Source organism: Helicoverpa armigera, chromosome 9 (genome assembly GCF_030705265.1).
Source record: "Helicoverpa armigera isolate CAAS_96S chromosome 9, ASM3070526v1, whole genome shotgun sequence".
NCBI lineage: Eukaryota > Metazoa > Arthropoda > Insecta > Lepidoptera > Noctuidae > Helicoverpa > Helicoverpa armigera.
The window spans coordinates 9,665,399-9,684,288 of NC_087128.1; the positions used below are offsets into that span (position 1 = coordinate 9,665,399).

The 18,890-nt window shown below is 36.9% G+C and overlaps 2 protein-coding genes across 3 annotated transcripts; both read left to right on the top strand.

The window, feature by feature from the left end:
• The first annotated feature begins 778 nt into the window (after positions 1-778).
• Positions 779-2,043, top strand: LOC110372590 (ribosome maturation protein SBDS). Its single transcript, XM_021329401.3, has 2 exons — positions 779-1,064; positions 1,145-2,043. The coding sequence occupies exons 1-2, from the start codon at positions 934-936 to the stop codon at positions 1,767-1,769; spliced, it is 756 nt and encodes a 251-aa protein (XP_021185076.1). The 5' UTR covers positions 779-933; the 3' UTR covers positions 1,770-2,043.
• An 842-nt stretch (positions 2,044-2,885) lies between these two features.
• On the top strand, positions 2,886-18,617 carry LOC110372595 (uncharacterized). Of its 2 annotated transcripts, none has more exons than XM_021329405.3 (8): positions 2,886-3,267; positions 4,955-5,140; positions 5,225-5,726; positions 5,807-5,863; positions 9,783-9,913; positions 10,325-10,647; positions 13,131-13,244; positions 14,259-18,617. In XM_021329405.3, the coding sequence occupies exons 1-8, from the start codon at positions 3,067-3,069 to the stop codon at positions 14,401-14,403; spliced, it is 1,659 nt and encodes a 552-aa protein (XP_021185080.3). In that variant the 5' UTR covers positions 2,886-3,066; the 3' UTR covers positions 14,404-18,617. The 2 variants fall into 2 exon arrangements, with proteins under 2 accessions (XP_021185080.3, XP_021185081.3); XM_021329406.3 differs by having other exon boundaries at positions 13,149-13,244.
• The last annotated feature ends 273 nt before the right edge of the window (positions 18,618-18,890 follow it).

Genomic DNA, 18,890 nt, shown 5'->3' on the forward strand with positions numbered 1-18,890 from the left:
CTAATAAACGAATTTCGTTTTTTTAACTCACTTTTAAATTAAAAATTCTGATCAAGGCTGTTTAAATATTCTTCTTTAAGTAGATACTGACTTAAATGGAGTCTAGATTGAAATAGTAGTAGCGTTGGTCCGTCTTGAATTTTTTGAAGATCTTGTCCACTTTGAATTTTTTGAAGATCCTTTTCCATTAAACGTTCAACTGTTTAATGGAAAAGGATCTTCAGGAAAAGGATCTAAGTATACATTTTATATGTGAATAAAAGTGAGAGATGTTCATAATTTTGTATATTCCTTACAAATACGAATATGTTACTCTGTTACGCGCATGCAGTAACTATGGAATAGCTTTTGACGAAAATTATCAAGACTAGGTAGGTATAGCTTATGTATTTATCCTCAGATTAACAAATAAGGTAACAAATAGGCTACTCTACGCCTAGTCCCTTGGAATGCGGAGAACACTGCGGGCGTGAGCTGTTTAAATTACAAATAAGCGTCGACTCCAAACTGACACATCTTTCCTTTAATAGAAAATGCATCACATTAATCGGTAAGCGGTGTTTAAGTAAGTTTCTGCCAATGTGAGCCACTGTGTGTGACTCACGAGTGTAAGGTATATACATACTGTAACATAAGGTGTCGCCCTGAAGCACAGTACAGCCCTCTTGGTACTGCCACACTGCCACAGAAAAGCATCAGAAAAGATTTATATTCTGTCTTGTCACTTTTCTGTCAATGTCTCTTTCTGACTGTGTAAAAAAAAATATTCTGAGTTCTGACAGATTTGACAGACAAATTGTAAATTTGTCAGTACCTATGGTTTATTTGCAAATTATTTGTTTATTTGCAATTATTATAAACATATTCTTATCCGTAAAAGCTTGCAGTAAAAGCCACTGTATTATTTTGTAAAGGGTAACAGTTGTTCTCACAATGTCTAAAATATTTACTCCTACTAATCAAATACGTTTAACGAATGTCGCTATAGTAAGGTTAAAGAAAGGTGGTAAGAGATTTGAAATAGCTTGTTACAGGAATAAGGTTGTATCGTGGCGCAACAAATTGTGAGTCAGTGATATAAATATTATAGAAGCGTCTATAGTAAATGCTTCTGATACTAATTAATACTTATTGTTTGTTTTAGAGAAAAAGACATTGATGAAGTTCTGCAAACGCACACTGTCTTCACAAATGTCTCAAAGGGACAGGTTGCTAAAAAAGAGGATTTGGTGAAAATATTTGGTAAAGAAGATCAAACAGAAATATGTAAAGAGATCTTAGAGAAGGGTGAATTGCAAGTCTCTGATAAAGAAAGGCATTCCCAAATTGATTCTTTATTCAAAGATATTGCAACAACAGTGGCCGACAAGTGTGTTAATCCAGAAACAAAGAGGCCCTATCCAGTGTCAATCATTGAAAAAGCCATGAAGGATATCCATTTCTCTGTAAATGTCAACAAAAGTGCTAAACAACAGTCACTTGATGTTATACAGCTATTGAAGAAAGAGATTCCACTTGAGCGAGCTCAAATGAGAGTAAGAATTTTACTAACAGGTAAGGATGCAAGGAAGACTAAGGACAAAGTTGTAAAACTAGCTATGAGTGTTGAAGAAGAGAACTGGGACTCTGGCACTGCTAATATAATATGTTTGATTGACCCTGGCAACTTCAGAGTCTTGGATGAAATGGTCAGAACAGAAACAAAAGGCACTGGACAGTTTGAACTGCTTAATTTGAAAGAAACAGTTGAAGGAGAACAAGCTTTGTAAAATTGTGGAGTAATATTGTTATTTTTGTTTAAATTCTGTTGAAATAAGCAATGTATGAACGGATAGCGTGGTTGTTTTTGTAGTTGAAAGTCGAGATATCAAATGTTTTAAATGTCATTGATGTCTCCTAAGGTCTCTTGTATGCTATGTAGGTATAGATCTAGTTATGAACTATAATCTTTTACATAAGTACCTACTGATTAATAATTTGTATGTTTGTATCTTCATAAATAATATTTATATGTGTTTGGTTAATAAAATATTTTAAAATTAATATATTTTTTTCATTTTAAAACTAGCTTCTGTTTCACCGCTTCCTGAGGGATGTTCCTTCACTTGGATAAAAGTAGCTTTCCTCAAAGCTTTCCTTGTTTTGTGCCTAAGTGGATAAATTATATTTGGATGGATAAATGGATATACAAGGAGAAGAAATAGGTATTAGAATAGGCAAGATTCTAGGAGATGTTTCTGTAGTGGGACCATTGCATGGTTTTAAGATTCCTTGGAAACAAAATAAATAATATTGTACAACTTCTTAAACAAGAAGAATTATAGTTCTTCTAATAGCCTTATTTTTTATATTGGATGAAAAATGCCGACTGGTGTGCCGTGAATTTGATCTTAAGGCGTTATTCCACTTCACTAAATTCAGACGCCCTCAATGTCTCAATAGTTAATAATAGTCAAATTGCATTCATTAATTTAAAATTCTCTTAACAGAATCTTAAATCGGAAGAATTCAGCTAAGTGGAATAATGTTCAGGTTTAAGAAAGACGTTTAGAACTCACCTAAAAATAAACCTTTTTCAATTAATTATCGAGTTAGTATTAAAATATCGACATCGATTTTCAATTTTAGCGCCAAACACTAGCGACGAGCTCGGAGTGTGTTGCCAGTTCGATTTGATAACTGCATAAAATTAAACAGATATTAGATGTACAAAACATTATCTGAATCCGTTATCATCCACAATATCGTCAAATACTTAAAACGACTAGACGTCACCGGTTTTCTTTCGTGTATTTTAAGTAAGTTTTTTCTGCCAGGGCACAAAAACCGGTATCGAATCGAATCGTATAACGGAACGTTGAAGTGAATGTACCATCCAAATGACAAATTAAAAAGTTTTTATTTTTCTTATATTGGTACGAGATTTTATTGATTGTTTTCTTTCATAAGATTTTCGGCCAGACGGCGACTGAAATTGCAAGTTACTGTGATATATTTATTTTCAATAATTAACTATTCTTATCAACCAATTAAATGAGCAGGGATATCGAGTTATGTCTATAAGTAATGGAAGGTACAGAACTGGGTGGCGACCAGCAATTTTGTTTGAGATGGAACAATTTTCAAGCGAATATAACTTCTCAATTCGAGGCATTGCGCGATGATGAGGACTTCGTGGATGTCACCCTGGCATGCGAGGGGCACCGGCTGGAGGCACATAAAGTGGTTCTTTCGGCATGTAGTCCATATTTCAAGGAATTATTTAAAGTAAGTCCATCTTTCACTCCCCACACTTTGATGTGTCACCATTACAATGACTCTAGTGAAAGTTGTTATGTATAAAACACTTGATCTACTTACAAATGCCATGTCTCGCGTTCCGGTTAAGTACTCGTGATTTCATTTATTTGTACCTACTTTAAAATTCTGTTTCACAATTTCTAATTAACTCATTACCATTGGGGCTATAGATTACATTTGTCATGGAAGCATATAATGAATTCTTTATACACATAATGTGACCATTACGGTTCATGCTAATGAATATGTTTGCCTAATTTTTAATATATTTAAAATGGTTTTGTAACACACAGTTTTATCTGGGGTCATTGGTACTGAAATCTTTATGAGAAAAAAAGATGACCTGCCAAATGAATGATGAAAGTTGCTCAGCTATACATTACTGTGCATGAATACCAATATGTATGCAATCTCTACATTATGTTTTTATTAAAAGTTATTTTCTATTCAATTAATAGATCAATAATTTGGTTCAGTACAAATTGAAAGATGTCATCATAATTATAAACTACACCTTTCTCTGCTGATTCAATGTTATTAGAATGTGCACAATGTTGTCACTCTGAATGATGTTTTAATCATGATTTTATTAATTTGCTGTGGTGTTGGTTGTGGTTAACTATCTACTCCATTTTGCTACACCATAACTCAGATGCCAGTATATTGTGGTCTTGTGGTTTTTATGATAACTGTATCTTATCCAAATATGAAGTGACACCTTCATTATAACAATGGCTGTTGCCTTCTAAATTTCCCTTTATGGTGACTTGAACACTAACCTTATTTTTATAAACCTACATACCCATACTTATGTAGCTATAGTGTTGAGGTAAAATATCATTATCAAGTATCATTTAGTCATCAATAATATTTATGTTCAATGAACGCTGGAAATAGATGCTTCTTCTTAAGAAAGATCCCCTTTCAAATGGAAGGGTGAATTGTCATCAAGTGTTTCATCCATCTATAAATAACACTTTGAAACATTCAAATTTCTAGGTTAACACTTAGGATTATACATGTAGATATTCTCTATAAACATTTTTTCCTATCACATTTTATCAATCTATTTACATCTTATCTTGTTACTAACAATGCATGAGCTAATTTAATCAAGCACCATTATTAAACAAAGATAGTAAGCAACTATCTATAACGTATCCTCTCAGCACAACATAAGAATAGACACTCTAGTTACTTGTATGTTAACCTTTTGATTCCAAAGTTCACACATTATCCCCTTGTTCATAAAAACTTGACATTCATAAACATTTGATAAACATTACCTTTCATTGTCATTCTCTTTTCAATAGACAGAGACAGCAATATTCTTATAGTGTTAGCTGTTCAACTATCTCAATTTTGTGAACAATGGATTTATTTATATTTTTTCGATAAATTTAGGTATAATAAAATTATTATGTATGGTCAACATAGTTTATTTTTATTCCAAGTTGAATGACAAATAACTATAGTTTTTTTTTTTTTTCTGGTGGAAGATTTAATGTGATTGTGTAAAAGAAGTTGCTGTAATGAGTATTTTATCAAGTTAGAATGATTAATTAAAAACAGTTACATAATTGTGTTATTTATGACGACGACGGCGTTTATTGTTGATTGTTATTGTTGATTAAAGCCACATTGTTACTTTCAGAACAATCCATGTCCTCACCCTATAATATTCATGCGCGATTGCGAGGTATCGCACGTGCGCGCGCTGCTACAGTTTATGTACGTGGGACAGGTGAACATAGCCCAGGCGCAGCTCAGCGCCTTCTTGCGTACTGCCGACGCGCTGCAGATCAGAGGCCTCACAGACTGTTCACAACACAACGACAAAGTAATCACTTACATTACATTCGCATTTCTAAATAGTTATTGCAACCCCCATATTAAATGCTGTTGTTACATTCATCTGTTACAGAAAGTGAATCGAAAATCACCTCCTTCCCAACTACGTAATTTGCTCAGCGCCAAGCCGTCACACTCTACCTCCTCCTCCAAAGCCGCAAACCAAAATGTCGAGACGACCTCTGTTGAAGACCAAGAACAAAACACAAGTCGTCGTTCCACAAGAAATTCTCCCGATGTTGCCAGAAACAATCTCAATGAAGAAGCTCCTTTTCAAACTTCTAGTCAAATGAGGCCTAATAATGATGACTATAGAGAAATTCCCAATTACCCAGCTCTAAGGGTGAAAACTGATCTCGAAGCAACTGACGTGAAAAATGAAGAGAGTGATATTCTCATGGACCCCGGGGACCCTGAAAGAACAGACAAATGTCAAGAATTTACCGCATCCGATCTTTTGGAACCAAAAATGGAAGTCATGGAACAAGAAGCTAGCGACGAGGAGCGATCTAGCTTTCCGCAGATATACTACAACGAGAACAACGCGCTCGCTAATCCATTTGCTGCATTGCAAGGTTTGCACTTCATATTTGATTGCTGTATTCACTGTAGACCGATTGGAATGCAGGAAATAATGTTTGAATTATTTTCGCAGGTAATATGGATCTGATGGCCGGGATGAACACGGAGCTGCGAGACGAGAATGCGGAAGGTAAATATAATCATTTTATGTTCACTATCACGTCATTATCACACGCACACGTCGACTCGGACAGCCGCGCCCCCGGCGAACCTCTTTTTAGCTTATTTGTCGAAAATATTGATTCGGACGTAGTAGAGAGCGCGCGCGATCTCGTAGTGGAGTCAGGTGGCTAGGCGCGCGGGTGTCGGCCGACCCGCACCGCTCCGACCGCCGCCGTCGCCGCCGCCGCCGGCAACCCACGTGGCGGTACTGTTATCTTATTCAAATGCTGTCACCTTCAACCGAAGCCTCCAGTTGCCAGGCCTAAACGAGTTGACATTCAATCTAACGATTCATTATAATCCTCTCATCTTGCTACCTCAGGTGTATGATCTTCGATTATTGCACGGCATAAAAATAGAAAAGTTTGGTTCAAATGAAGGACAGGTCCATTTAGTACGATTGTAAAAGAATTGGTCTCGGTGTTGGGGTAGTGGCAATGGCATTTGAATAGGGTAACGGGTGGCGCGGCGGTGCGGCGGCGTGGCGGCGCGGAGAGCGGCAGTGCGAACGTGGTGTTGTTGGCAGCGGGCGCCGGCGCGGCCGGGGGCGCGGGCGGCGGGGTGCAGTGCGCAGTGTGCGGCCGCCGGTACAGCAACGCGTCCAACCTGCGCCAGCACGTGCGCCTGATCCACGAGGCCAAGCCGGTGGCGTGCGCCACGTGCGGCCGCTCCTTCAAGACGCCGCTGTACCTGCGCCGCCACACGCTGGCCCAGCACCCGCCCGCGCGCCTGTGTACCAAGCCGCCGCCGCCGCTGCCCGCGCTGCGGCCCGCCCAGCGCTTCCCGCAGTAGTCGCCCGTGCCGCCACCGCCGCCGAGACGCCACGCTGCCGACGATAACTCCTACACACGTTTATCTGTGGGATGCTTATCGCGAGCTACTCGTCGTGTTCTTTTCCTACGATACGAAACATTATAGCATTTCACTGCTATGTTATACTAGAATAGCAAAGGTAGCGTTGTGTCTCTTCGTACGGCCAAGTCGAGAAGATGTGGCTTATAAAGTCGTAACGAAGACTGTCAATAGATATATCTAGTCTGTGATCGGAGTGTCGCCGGGGGCCTATTTGCCGTCACACCTCTCCGCTTATTGTGTGCCTTTCTATAATATACCGAGTGCCAGATATATGTCGCATTAACGAGTTTCTGTTGGTGGTGTTTTCTCTATAAATAGTCTAACATAGCACTAGTAGGAATGTTGATCATGTTATAACCGTTCAGAATATTAACGATTATTTTGTACAGTTGTATCCTTTACGTCATCCGAGAAGTAAGGGGAATTTTGTTAATAATATACCTATAGGAAAGCCACAGTTTAGTCATAGAGTCGTTCGACCATTGAGTCATGGGGATAAGGGTTCTAGTTAAGTGACTAATTGAAGCTCGTTAAGGGGACACATACAGTACCTTCCTTTCTGACAATAGACTGATTGTTAAAGCATTTGTTGCAACCGGTGCTGATTTTACATAACATAACATAGGTTATTTACTGGTTACATAATTATTATACATACAGACATTATACACGTTATCCACATTTGGGCGACACTTTCTGTCTGAGATAGAAATAAATAAATAATAGGTGTATTTTCATAATAGAGTATAATTTTTTTGTACCGCAGATGACGGAAAGTGTCGGCCATGTCCGTTTTATTTGTCGAACACGCGGACTCATGCATACGTCGCCGTGTCCATAAGCCCGCGCTAAACAACAATAGTGATATTTTTATACACAATAGTTTTATCTTTACACAATGTTATTGTTGAGTGATTGGACGGCTCCCGGTAAATAGTTTGTACAAAATCTCAGATATAATGAATAGTAAGTCTTCAAAAATCGTATATTAAAATAAAACATTACAATAATATATTAGTCTAGGGTGGAACACCACGATTATGTTGCCATACGCCATCTTGTGCATTGTTACATGCTCTTCACATACACGATAATCAGATGAGTTTCTATAGATCAGTGGCTTTGATCTACATATTTTATTACACAATTATAAATATATAAATATCATGGTTAATGAATATAACCGAATTCGCACTGAATTCGCTTGCTGAAGGGTGCCGATAGATTATACATAGATCAAGATTATTAGTTGACTGATGAAATGCTGTTTAGAGTTTATCCTCGCAATAGTTAAACTATTTACATAAATTTAATTTTACTCATTTAGAGTATTACAAATACAATTTCAATGTAATAGATTCTCACGCAATAGCCATTCGAAATAATTAGAATCTGATTATAGATATTCTAATTGTGTATCTATCATTTGTACATATCAAATGACACCATACAATCTGTGGGTTCCTAATGGCTACGGTGCCCTGAATATTTGATGTGCGAGCGGGAACAGTCAATACACCTGAATATTGAGAATAAAGAACAGTTACAACGCTCAAACATTTGGCTTCATAAATAAGTTAGAATATGTTGGTTTACTATAAATCGTTTACTAGATAATGTTGACGACAACTTGCCATAAAGCCCACTAGCCCAGTGTCGTAGTGAGCACTGCATCAACATTACTACAAACTAGAACATAAGACGAGGGGATTTTTTATTACTTATATTTTTATATAACTTTAAATTTTGATCGGTTATTTCTTTAATGTTTTTTTGTAGATGTATAAAATGATTGCCATGAAAAAAGCACATCTAGTCATTTTGTAATAAAAGCATTTAGAGGGGACACTTATAAAGGTATGATTAGGGTTGTGAGTAACAATATTAGTTTGTCTTTTGAAAATTTAATTGTAAACTTATTGGAATAATGTGTGATCTCAAGTGACTTTATTTCCATGATCTCCAAATTTTTATTTTGCATTTATTTTTAACAGTGTTTTAATATTTAAACTATTACGGAAGAAAGTTAATTGCAATAATAATTACTCTAAAATAATCGCTTATACGTATTAGTAATAGTAATTTTAAAAAGCACTTTTCTTAAATAATAATTTTAATCCCAATTACTAAGTTAAGGCGCAGCTTTTATTATTGACATATTTAAATGAAAAATATAATGTATAAAAAAATGAATCTCTTCACACTGCTGAATTTAAATAGAAATTATATAAAACTAGAAATTTTATCATTATGATAGTAATGTTTATTGATGTCATTAAATACGGAATGATTAGTTTTTTAATTCCCTGCACTAATCACATAGCAATCGCTGGCGATTCATTGAATCAGCTTCAGGCTATGATGAAACATAATTCCGCTTTAAACCCATGGTCAATCAATTGTTCTTTGTCTAGTTAACTTGTTTTCCACAATCCGTTATTTTAATGTTACAAACCTAGTATTTCAAGCAATTACTGACTGCTAATTTGTCTATCTTTAATGTGAAAATTAATAAAATGTAATTACTTACGTTCATCTGCACATTCGCTTTGTGCAGATTATTAAACTTGTGTACATACATCAATGTATTTTTTACTAAATATCAAAAAATAAAGTATTGCGAAGAAATTGTGATTTTTAGTTACCGTGGCCGAGTCGATCTGGTTTACCTTGACATTTCATTGAACCTTGCAATATTTTTTATGAATTTCTTATTTACATAATTTCATAGCCGCTGATCAGTGATAATGATCAACTGCAAAATAATCCATAAAATTTATAACTTGACAAATTAGTATGTGACACTTCCATGTTCCGCGGGGAACGGGGGACGTAGGCTGCGGGGGTAAAGCATGGAGGAAATATTGTTACTTGACGGGAGGGTCCGTCATTGCCATCGCTGTTGACGGTAACGTCCCCGCCAACCTTGGTACCAGGGGAGTGTCATATAATAATTTGACAGGCTAAAATTTTGCCCCTTTTTTACCTTGGGGAGATTTCCCTCTCTATAATACTTGTGGTATGTGACGTAGCTGTAGGGAGATGGGACGGCAGACGCAATCGTCCGGTCCCCGACGCCGTCTGGCTGGAGCAGCACCGACGCGCCCTGCCCTTCGTCATCAAGCGCGAGAATGAGCGGGGAGGCGCCGCTGCACCACGACTTGTAAGTTCAACCATATTGTAACATTATAATTTTTATGACAAGAGTGTACATGGGGCCTTCAATGGCTTCTGAAAGCGGGTCGGTTATTTTCCAAGATTTCATCGCAAGAAGTAAAGGGGTTTCTTCAAGTTCTTAAGTACTCGTCGTGCTCTTCAAAGATCCAATCCCCAGGACGAATGTATAATGACGAGTGTGCTAATCTGCTTTTATAAAGTTTCAGAGATGGTAAATGATTTATCATCATCTTGATGAAGTTCCTCCGTAATTAATTAATCACGTTAATAATGACGCTGATCTTTTGTCTCTAGAAACCGTGTACTCGTATGATTTGTAAGCTGCTTCACTATATGGTTTAGCAAAAGTTTTAGGAACTTAAAATGTAGAATAATTATAGTGTATATTTTCTTCTAGATAAAACTGGGAGAAGGAGTGGAGATACGAGAGGAACTTCTCCGCGGCGTGAAATGGGGCGACTATAGGAAGGTGACGCGCGGTCTGGCCGCGGCGCTGTTCTCGCCCATCGAGCTGGCCACGTGCTCCGTGACGGGGCAGCGCTGGTCGCGCGCGGGCCAGGAGTCGCGCCCCACCAAGCCGCCGCTCGACCGCCGCAGAGTGCACGCGCTCATCTCCTACGTCAGCAGGCACTTCCCCGACGTCGAGGTCAGCAGGATCAAGCAGGTGCTAGCCTACAAGTGCAAGGAGAACTGCGCCGCGCTCAGGATGAGGACCGCCAGGTGAACTAACATTTGTGACTCCATTTGTCATCTGCGTAGGTGCCAATAAGGATATTCTCGTAATAAACTTTCCAGGGGAAAGAAAGTAAATTCAGCGCTTTTGTATACCAGCCGAATAAAAAAATTACAAGCCAATTTAGGCTCGATAAAACAACGCGGCAATGCCTTACAATTTACATAAAGTTTTTTATCTGTAGTTTCTTTTATCTGACCCCGTGATACGCTCGACAATGATCAGTTAAAAGAAGTCTTCGCACAATATCAAATAATAACACATTTGGCATATTTGCTTGTACACTGTAATCAAAATAAGATGATAATAAATAAACATGAGAACCTTTTGAACTCGTCACTAGCATGTGTTCTGGACCAGTTCTGCGCAAATAAATAGTCTAAACGGCAATAGGTATTTGACCTGAGACAGAGTGTAGGTACCTACAGACACGATAAGTACTCTTTAATTTTTATTAATCTTGAGAAATGAATCAGAGGTTATCGCTTTACCATGCGTGCCATGGTTATCGCCATGAGTAGCGTTACGACATGCTATCAGAGGATTGGAACAAATAAATAATGATATCGGTTGAATCATGTTATTAACGAGACAGCGTTGACGTGTTTTCGCCATGCCGTATGCTAAACATAACATTCTGATAGCAGCATTCTGATAGTGCGTGGGCCAGTACCGGCCCCTTGACTTTCAACTTAAAACTTTGTTGTGATAATACTTAATAATACACACTTATTACATTTTTGTCAGTCCAACAATTGTTTCGAGTGCTCGTATCTTAAACGTTTTGTTATTTGACTTTTATGGGACAAATCGAAATCAAATTCCAGTGTTGATTGTTCTTAAAATAGAATGACCATTCCTTTCATTGTATTTAAAGATTATTCGGAACTTATTATTAAAGGCACTGTATACTGATCAATCGTCATCGCGTTGATATATTTATATGGTGACTAATTAAAAGATTGAAAGGTTTAAGATAATAATAGATAATATAAAAGATATAAACAGTAAGCCTAATTACCTAATATTTAATATTCTTCGTCTGTAAGTTACGTTTAAAGCTAAACCGTTATTTTGATAGTTCAAAAAGTTTGCACAATCAGTTTGAACTTTAACACTAGCGTCTACTGGTACTTATAATATTTACTGAATAGGATATGGAGACATGAAGATGGGAAAAACCCTTCACCACTTACCATTACACATGACACAGATATCACATTTTTTTCAGAGTTTTACCAAGAAGGTTTTAGTACAATTTTCAGTGTAATTGTTTTTACAATGAAACAGCCAAAAAATGATCATAAACATTTTAATTAAATTCAGTGATCTGATTGTTACGTTTATCTATAACCTTTGTTAACTGCTGACCTTTATCGGAAATTGATAATGCGATTCCATTATTATTCTTTTTCAGTTTAGGTTCCGTAAACTGAGTTGTAAAAAATCGGAAGATTGTACAAAAAAGTATCGCAAAAAAGCAATAAAAATCATGTTTATTGTATGGGGTGCCCCTAATTACATATTAATTTTATCAATTAACGTATGTAGGTATGTCTAACTAGTATGGTTCATAGAATACAGTCTGGGGACTGACGAACCGACGATCACCTAAGTCTTAATAATAGAGTCTCTTTTTTACCCTTATACGGAACCCTCAAAATTAAAAGGCTTCTTGAACTAAAAATAAGCATTTGATTTGTTCGTTTTCGTTGTCAGATCTGTACTTACTTTGCACTTTAAATAACTGTTTTTCTTATTAACCTATTATGTGTTAGCATTTTTTTTTAATGTATTTGTAAACATTAGTGATGCGCAAGTCTTATCGATAAACCTGTTCTAAAAACATGGCAGGTTACAACAAACAATGTAATTGCGCAACACCCGAACCGGGAATTATTGGTTCTTTCCATAAAATGTGGATCTGGGGTTTTATCCGACGGTAAAATTTTGAGTTAGACTAGGTTTTGTGTGCCGGACTGTCCCACCCAACACTAACGGTATCGGATAACCCTTGAGTCTATGTAATGTCCTATTTGGTTGTTCCAACGACAAATTATTAAACTAAAAGGATATAAATGGTTATAATATGATTAAAACAATGTTGAAACTATGATTAATAATGTAATCAATCAAATCAATATCAATCTTTTCAATAAAATTACGTGGCAATGAAATTGCAGTAAAAAAATCTCTTTTCTCCCACTTTTTTCTGCGCTATAATCTTACAATTTGTACCTTTTATATGTACACCCCAACTGAAAATCTGTACAATAGAGGCTGGACTCTTTTAGATCTCGGACCACAATTAAAGTTTATGAATCAAATCTGACAATTTATAATGAAATAAAAAAAATATTGGCTGCACTGATAAAGCAATCCTTTTATTTTATTTTTTTTCAAATTACCCTATTTATTATTGTGTACTCCACTACCGCACCACTCGAGGCAGTAATACAATTTGTAGCAGGCTGTCGAACTGTTTCAGCGATTCGACCAACTACTTGCTGAGCGCGGCGGCGCGGCCCCCGCCCTGCGACGTGGAGGCTCCCGGCGGCAGTGCGCGCTCCTCATACTCTACCTAGTAAGTAGACCTTATTAATTTTACCACTCTTTAATTAAACCACTAGCCGTTTCCCTCGGTTTCACCCGCGTCGCATTTGAACTACTACGCGTACCGGGATAAAATATAGCCCATGGTATCCAGGAACATTGTAGCTATGTATCAGTGAAAGAATTTTGGAAATCCGACCAGCGGTTCCAAAGATTACCCCCTTCAAACAAAGTAAAAATGTTTACCTCTTTATTTACCTTTTAATTTACCAAAAATAAAGGCTGAACGATATCAGCCTTTTTATCGTCCCTGGCTAGGCACAGGTCTCCTCTCACACAAAGAAGGAATGAGCATTATAATCACCACGTTTGCGCAGTGCGTGTTGGTGGTTTCAGACTTTATAGTCCAGGTTTCCTCAAGATCTTTTCATTTACTTTGAATTAATCATGGAATTTAAAATATATTAGTTTCAAGAAGAAGTAAATGCGAACGTTGCCAAGTTTGCTATACTTTCCTGGAAGAATCGATTTACATGTTTGGTGGTGGTGAAGTCATTCATGGTTTTGAAGTCATAGAACCTATCTGGCACCTAAACTCGTGCAAAAAGTAATTTTCCTAGATAAAATAAGGAAATAGCATGCTACAGTAGCGTGTAATTGAAGTCTAAAAAAAGTACATATTGCGCCTAATTCTAACAGTAGCAAAAAAGATAAGGTCAATGACAAAAATATTAAAATGAACTGTAATATTACTAAAGACTCGAGTGTGGCCACTCCATCGCTTCAATAATCTAATCTTATAATGTTTCTCTATCTATGAGACAGCAATTTTTGACGTCGTGCCCCCTAATGACGTATTTGATTTTATCTATAGGTTCAATCAGGTTTAAAAAAAATTGATTAGATACAGGCTTCATTAGAGTAAATATCAAATAATTGACTTTGTACATCCAAACTTGACGCTTGAGACTTAGATGGTTTTGTTTTAAGAGCTGCGCTGTTCCATAGAAAATGTTGCTGATGTAATGTTTGTTTGTTGTTGTAGCGAGGCTTCGAAGGGTCCAGGCGGCGGCGCGGGCGAGTACTCGCGCGGGCCGGGCGGCGGCGCGGGGGCTGCGGGCACGGGGTCTGCCGGCTCGGCGGCCGCGGGGGCGGGCGGCGCGGGGGAGGAGGACGGCGAGGCGCAGTGATGGCCGCCGCGGTGTTGCATATCAATTTCATAATCTTGTTATTTTTTACCAAAAAAGAGAAAATAAAGAAACTCGTCGCTCGGCGTCGGCCGAGGCGCTCGCCGCTGGGTCGCGGGCTCCCGCCGATCGTTTGGAAAGATTTATATTTATTTGCGCGGCGTCGCGACGACGAACGACGGCGGTGAGTTGCCCGTGTAAAATATTCATATTTATTTAGGTGATATTTTTCTATTGGCTACTGATAAGATTTTATCTCGTTATGTATCTGCCGGCCGCGCCGGGGATGCATTGTCGTTTGTAAGGAAGGGAGTGGAGTCGTGCCCGAAGCTCTAGCAATAATTTATCAGGTTCCTAAGACATGTTTTGTAGTTAGATTCTATTTGCACGAATTTTCGCAAACACTGCCGCTTTATTTCTAAATTTTTTTATAGACATCAGTCAGTCGTTTTATTGCTTTCTATATTTTATGTTTAAATATAAATCGAGTCATTTTCAACGTTACGTTAAAATTTGTATATGAGGCATTTAAGTGCTGTACGAGGGACCGTTGCAATTGCAAAGTAAATATATCAAAATGGCATAATTTTTAGAGCTATCTTATAGATATTATAGTCATTTCGTTTTATAGGTGTAAATGATAATAAAGAATTTATTTTGGAGCGTCAAGGTTTGGATATTGTAAAGTCTTTGGAGAGCTGTGATCATGATGGATATAAAGCAGTCATATTTTTAAAATATACATTTAAGAGTTATAACGTAATTATACTATTGTACAGTGGAGCTGTATAATAAGGAGACGTAAGGTATCAGTAGCCGGCTGGAGCAGCCCGGTCCCGTGCGTCCGCGCACACATGTCTTTGTCATATCAACAAAAGCAATAACTATTATTTGATAAAGAACGATTTATTTCACTTTTAAATACTATTTTAACCAAGTTGTTATAAATGTAGTTAGTAAATTGGAAAGATCTCTTGAGAAGTCCACGGTCATATATAGTTCTTTTGAACAATAACTAAATTCTCATAATGATAAAAAGTCTCACGTTTACGTCATATCAATTTGTAATAATTAGTTTTTTCACTATTTTGTACATCTTGTACAAATAACATAATCATATAAGTTCAGATCATAGAAACTGGCATGTTACACGTTGTGAGGCTCGCGGTGGCTGGCATGGCAGGCTCCATATGAAACTGTTTATAAGAGGGATCGAGGAGAGGATGGGTTGTTAGTGTTAGTCAGCCTGCCGTGACAGCGCCGCCCGGTCCGAGTGCAGACTGAGGCGCGGCGTGCAGCACGCCGCGCTCGCTCGACTCGACAGTACATGTACAAATAGTCGCCGTTTCTCTGATCTGACCAGTGTACGCAGCTACACAATACACAGTACACTATTCGCACGTCTTTAGCAGTCAACTGTAAGAGATTGGTGTACCTATGAATAAGTTACAGTTACCAGAGTTAGGATATATAAGTAGTCACGCAGTGCTACGTAGTAAAATCTTACTATTTAGTAATATTTTACGATGCCAATTGAAAGTCTTAATGCTCAATTTTGCCAAATTTTACTTGCCGAGAACGCGTCTTGTCTATTAATTTCGTGTTTTAACGTTTGGTATAGCACACATTCCCGTTACTAAAACACCTTTAGGTATTTGAAAGTGAGAAGGGAATGGACAGATTGCTCAATATATGAAATATTTGTATTTCGTTTATAGTTATATCATAACACATTCACATAGAACTTGGAAATTTTTGGCCCAATGAAAATTATATCATTAGAGAAGTAAATGAAAATTTAATTGTAATTTAGAAATGATAAATTGAGAGTTAAAAGGATTTGCAAGTATAAATATATTTGTGACGAATGCTCGAGATGCAATATGTTAATTTAGTGCCAAATGATAAGTTAACTCGTAGCAATATATTGTATCCTAATGCTCTTGTGTAATTTCTCACGTAGTGTTAATGACCTATGAGGTTTCGAAGGTTTCTTTTACAAGACTATAATATATTTATACAGGGAACGTGTTAGGTATGTACTGTTGTTTGGAATTAAGAGTGTTGTTGGGGTAAAATACTCATTGAGGCAGGGTGTACAAATACCTGTACCCGACTGTACAGCCGAGCTACGGACGTTTTAACTCTGCCCTAGAATAGTTTTGATAGATTATTTATTTAAATTTATCGTTTAAAAATAATGAAATTAACAAAAATAATAAGCTACCTTCATATGAGACAGGGTACCTATTGTCTGTCGAAGTGAACAAGTTTCCTGCGCTGTGAAATCACATACAGTTATTTTTACACCCTGGCCTTTATAGCACTGAATGAGCAATGGAACAAGAGAATTTATTTACTCAAATAAGTTTTTTTTTAATTATTTACGATAATTTTGTACTAAATTTTAATATACATTATTTTGCATTTTATGATTGTAATGGCAGCTGTCCATATCATGTGAACGATACAATCGGTCACTGTAATTTAGGGTTTCATAAATAAATTTAAAACGATACATCGAACATGACACATTGGGCACAAATATTATTAAAAATATGTACTTTTTCTTTGCTTGCTATTGTTAAATAATAATTGAAATCTAAATAACATTGTTCCTGATACTCGATGGTAGTAAGCTTTGTGAAACCCTAATAAGCGTTAAAGGTGTATGAAGCGTCGCGCGGGCGGGCGGGAGGTAGCCACGTGGCGACGTGACGTCAGCGCCCGCCCGCCCGCGCGCCGCACTAGTTTTCACTGAGCAAATAATCTTGAACTTTTGTATATAAAGAGAACAACATCGATGCCACTGTGCTCTGAGAGGACACAGCGTTGTGCCAAAATTACGTGCTAGTCTTTAAAAACAAATGTTGTTATCATTTTCAGATTTTATTTAGTCCAGAATGTGTTTGTTCCTGTGCTGTGAAAATATTTTCTAACAAACCAACACTCGGTGATGACGGTGGTGGGGAGGGACAATGTGGTCGCTTTATTCTCGCGGTGAACGGTTCTTAGGTTTTAGTCTTGTAGAATATGATAAATAAATTGAAAAGTTTTCCTCACTGCAGTTCCTTAGGTGAATCATTTTAATGTAATTATCTAGGGCAGTGGTGGAAATTAAATTGCCGTATCGACGGCCCTTTAAAATCGGTCCTTTTTGTAAAACTGACCACATTGTAAACTAAAATTATGGATTTAGATCGACAACTATAATCGTGTGATCGTAAACTGAACACTGGAAGGTATCAGAATCAGTCGTAGCGCTAGCTTACTAATAGTTACAAAACCTATAGGAATACCAAGCCTTTTGTGCCTAGGTGTATAAAATTCTCACTTTTATAAAATTGACACGTTTGCCTGTGATATTATTTTTTCTATTAGTTAGATTAGTTGTTAGGAACACATTCATGTTTGTGTGTGCAGTGGCGGCTGAATTTTGACAAAGATCGAATTTTCCTCTAAAATTAAGTATAGTAAGGATCGTCCAAAGCCCTCAAGCTGTCTCCGAGTACCGGATTGTAGTTGTCGATGGTTAAACTTGTGTCATTAAAGACGAGTCATAAAAACTAATTATTTAGAGTTACGACGTGTTGTGTTGGTTTGTTGTTATATTTATAGTATTTATGAAAAATGCACATAATAATTTAGCTTTGAGCTTGTGCAATATTATTCCAAATTGTTTATAGAAGAAAACTGTTATAATTATTTCTAAATTGTTATATATTTTTATAAACGTAAAAGACAAAGGCAACTTAAATTATATTTTTGTTGTGCATTTATTATCAAATTTTATTAATACTGAACCACAAACTCATTGTGGACTGTAATGTCTGCGTCTGTGAAAACTGTTAATTAGGTACAGTAGATGGTTTTTTTTATATATGCTAATATTGTGAGTCAATTCTAGTAAAGTTAATGTTCCCTTTTATTTAGAATAATTTACGTTAATAAACAAATTAATCTAAGATTGCTCAACCAAGATGCAATGCTAACTGCAATGTAGATGTACGAAAATAATTTTATATTTGTCCTTTTATATTATTTATCTGATATTTCAGTTTTATTCATTTGTGAGTTATGGCAGCGCATGTTAGTCTTATGTTTATTCTTAAGAGAGGCCAAATGTTGACTTGCTTATGTGAGACTGTTTTGCCAAGAATCAGAAAGTATATTATTACCTACATTGTTTTAAAATAAATGCTTTTATATAAAATCTATACTTGTTTTGTATTAATTTAATCCTCATATACATATTTTTCCCAATCTCTTCATTATCTCTGCTTAGCGCGGACAGAGAATCAAACCAGCGTGAGCGGTTCTGTGCGCGACAGTCGCGCTATCGACCGTTAAACAAAGGAGGCAGTTTACTGGTTGAACATTACAGTGGCTTATTTTACAATAATGTTAATAGCAGTCTTTTAAATAGTTCTCGTGAGATTTTCAGTTTGTAGCTAATGACAAACTAAAAGTATAAAAAACTCCATTGAAGA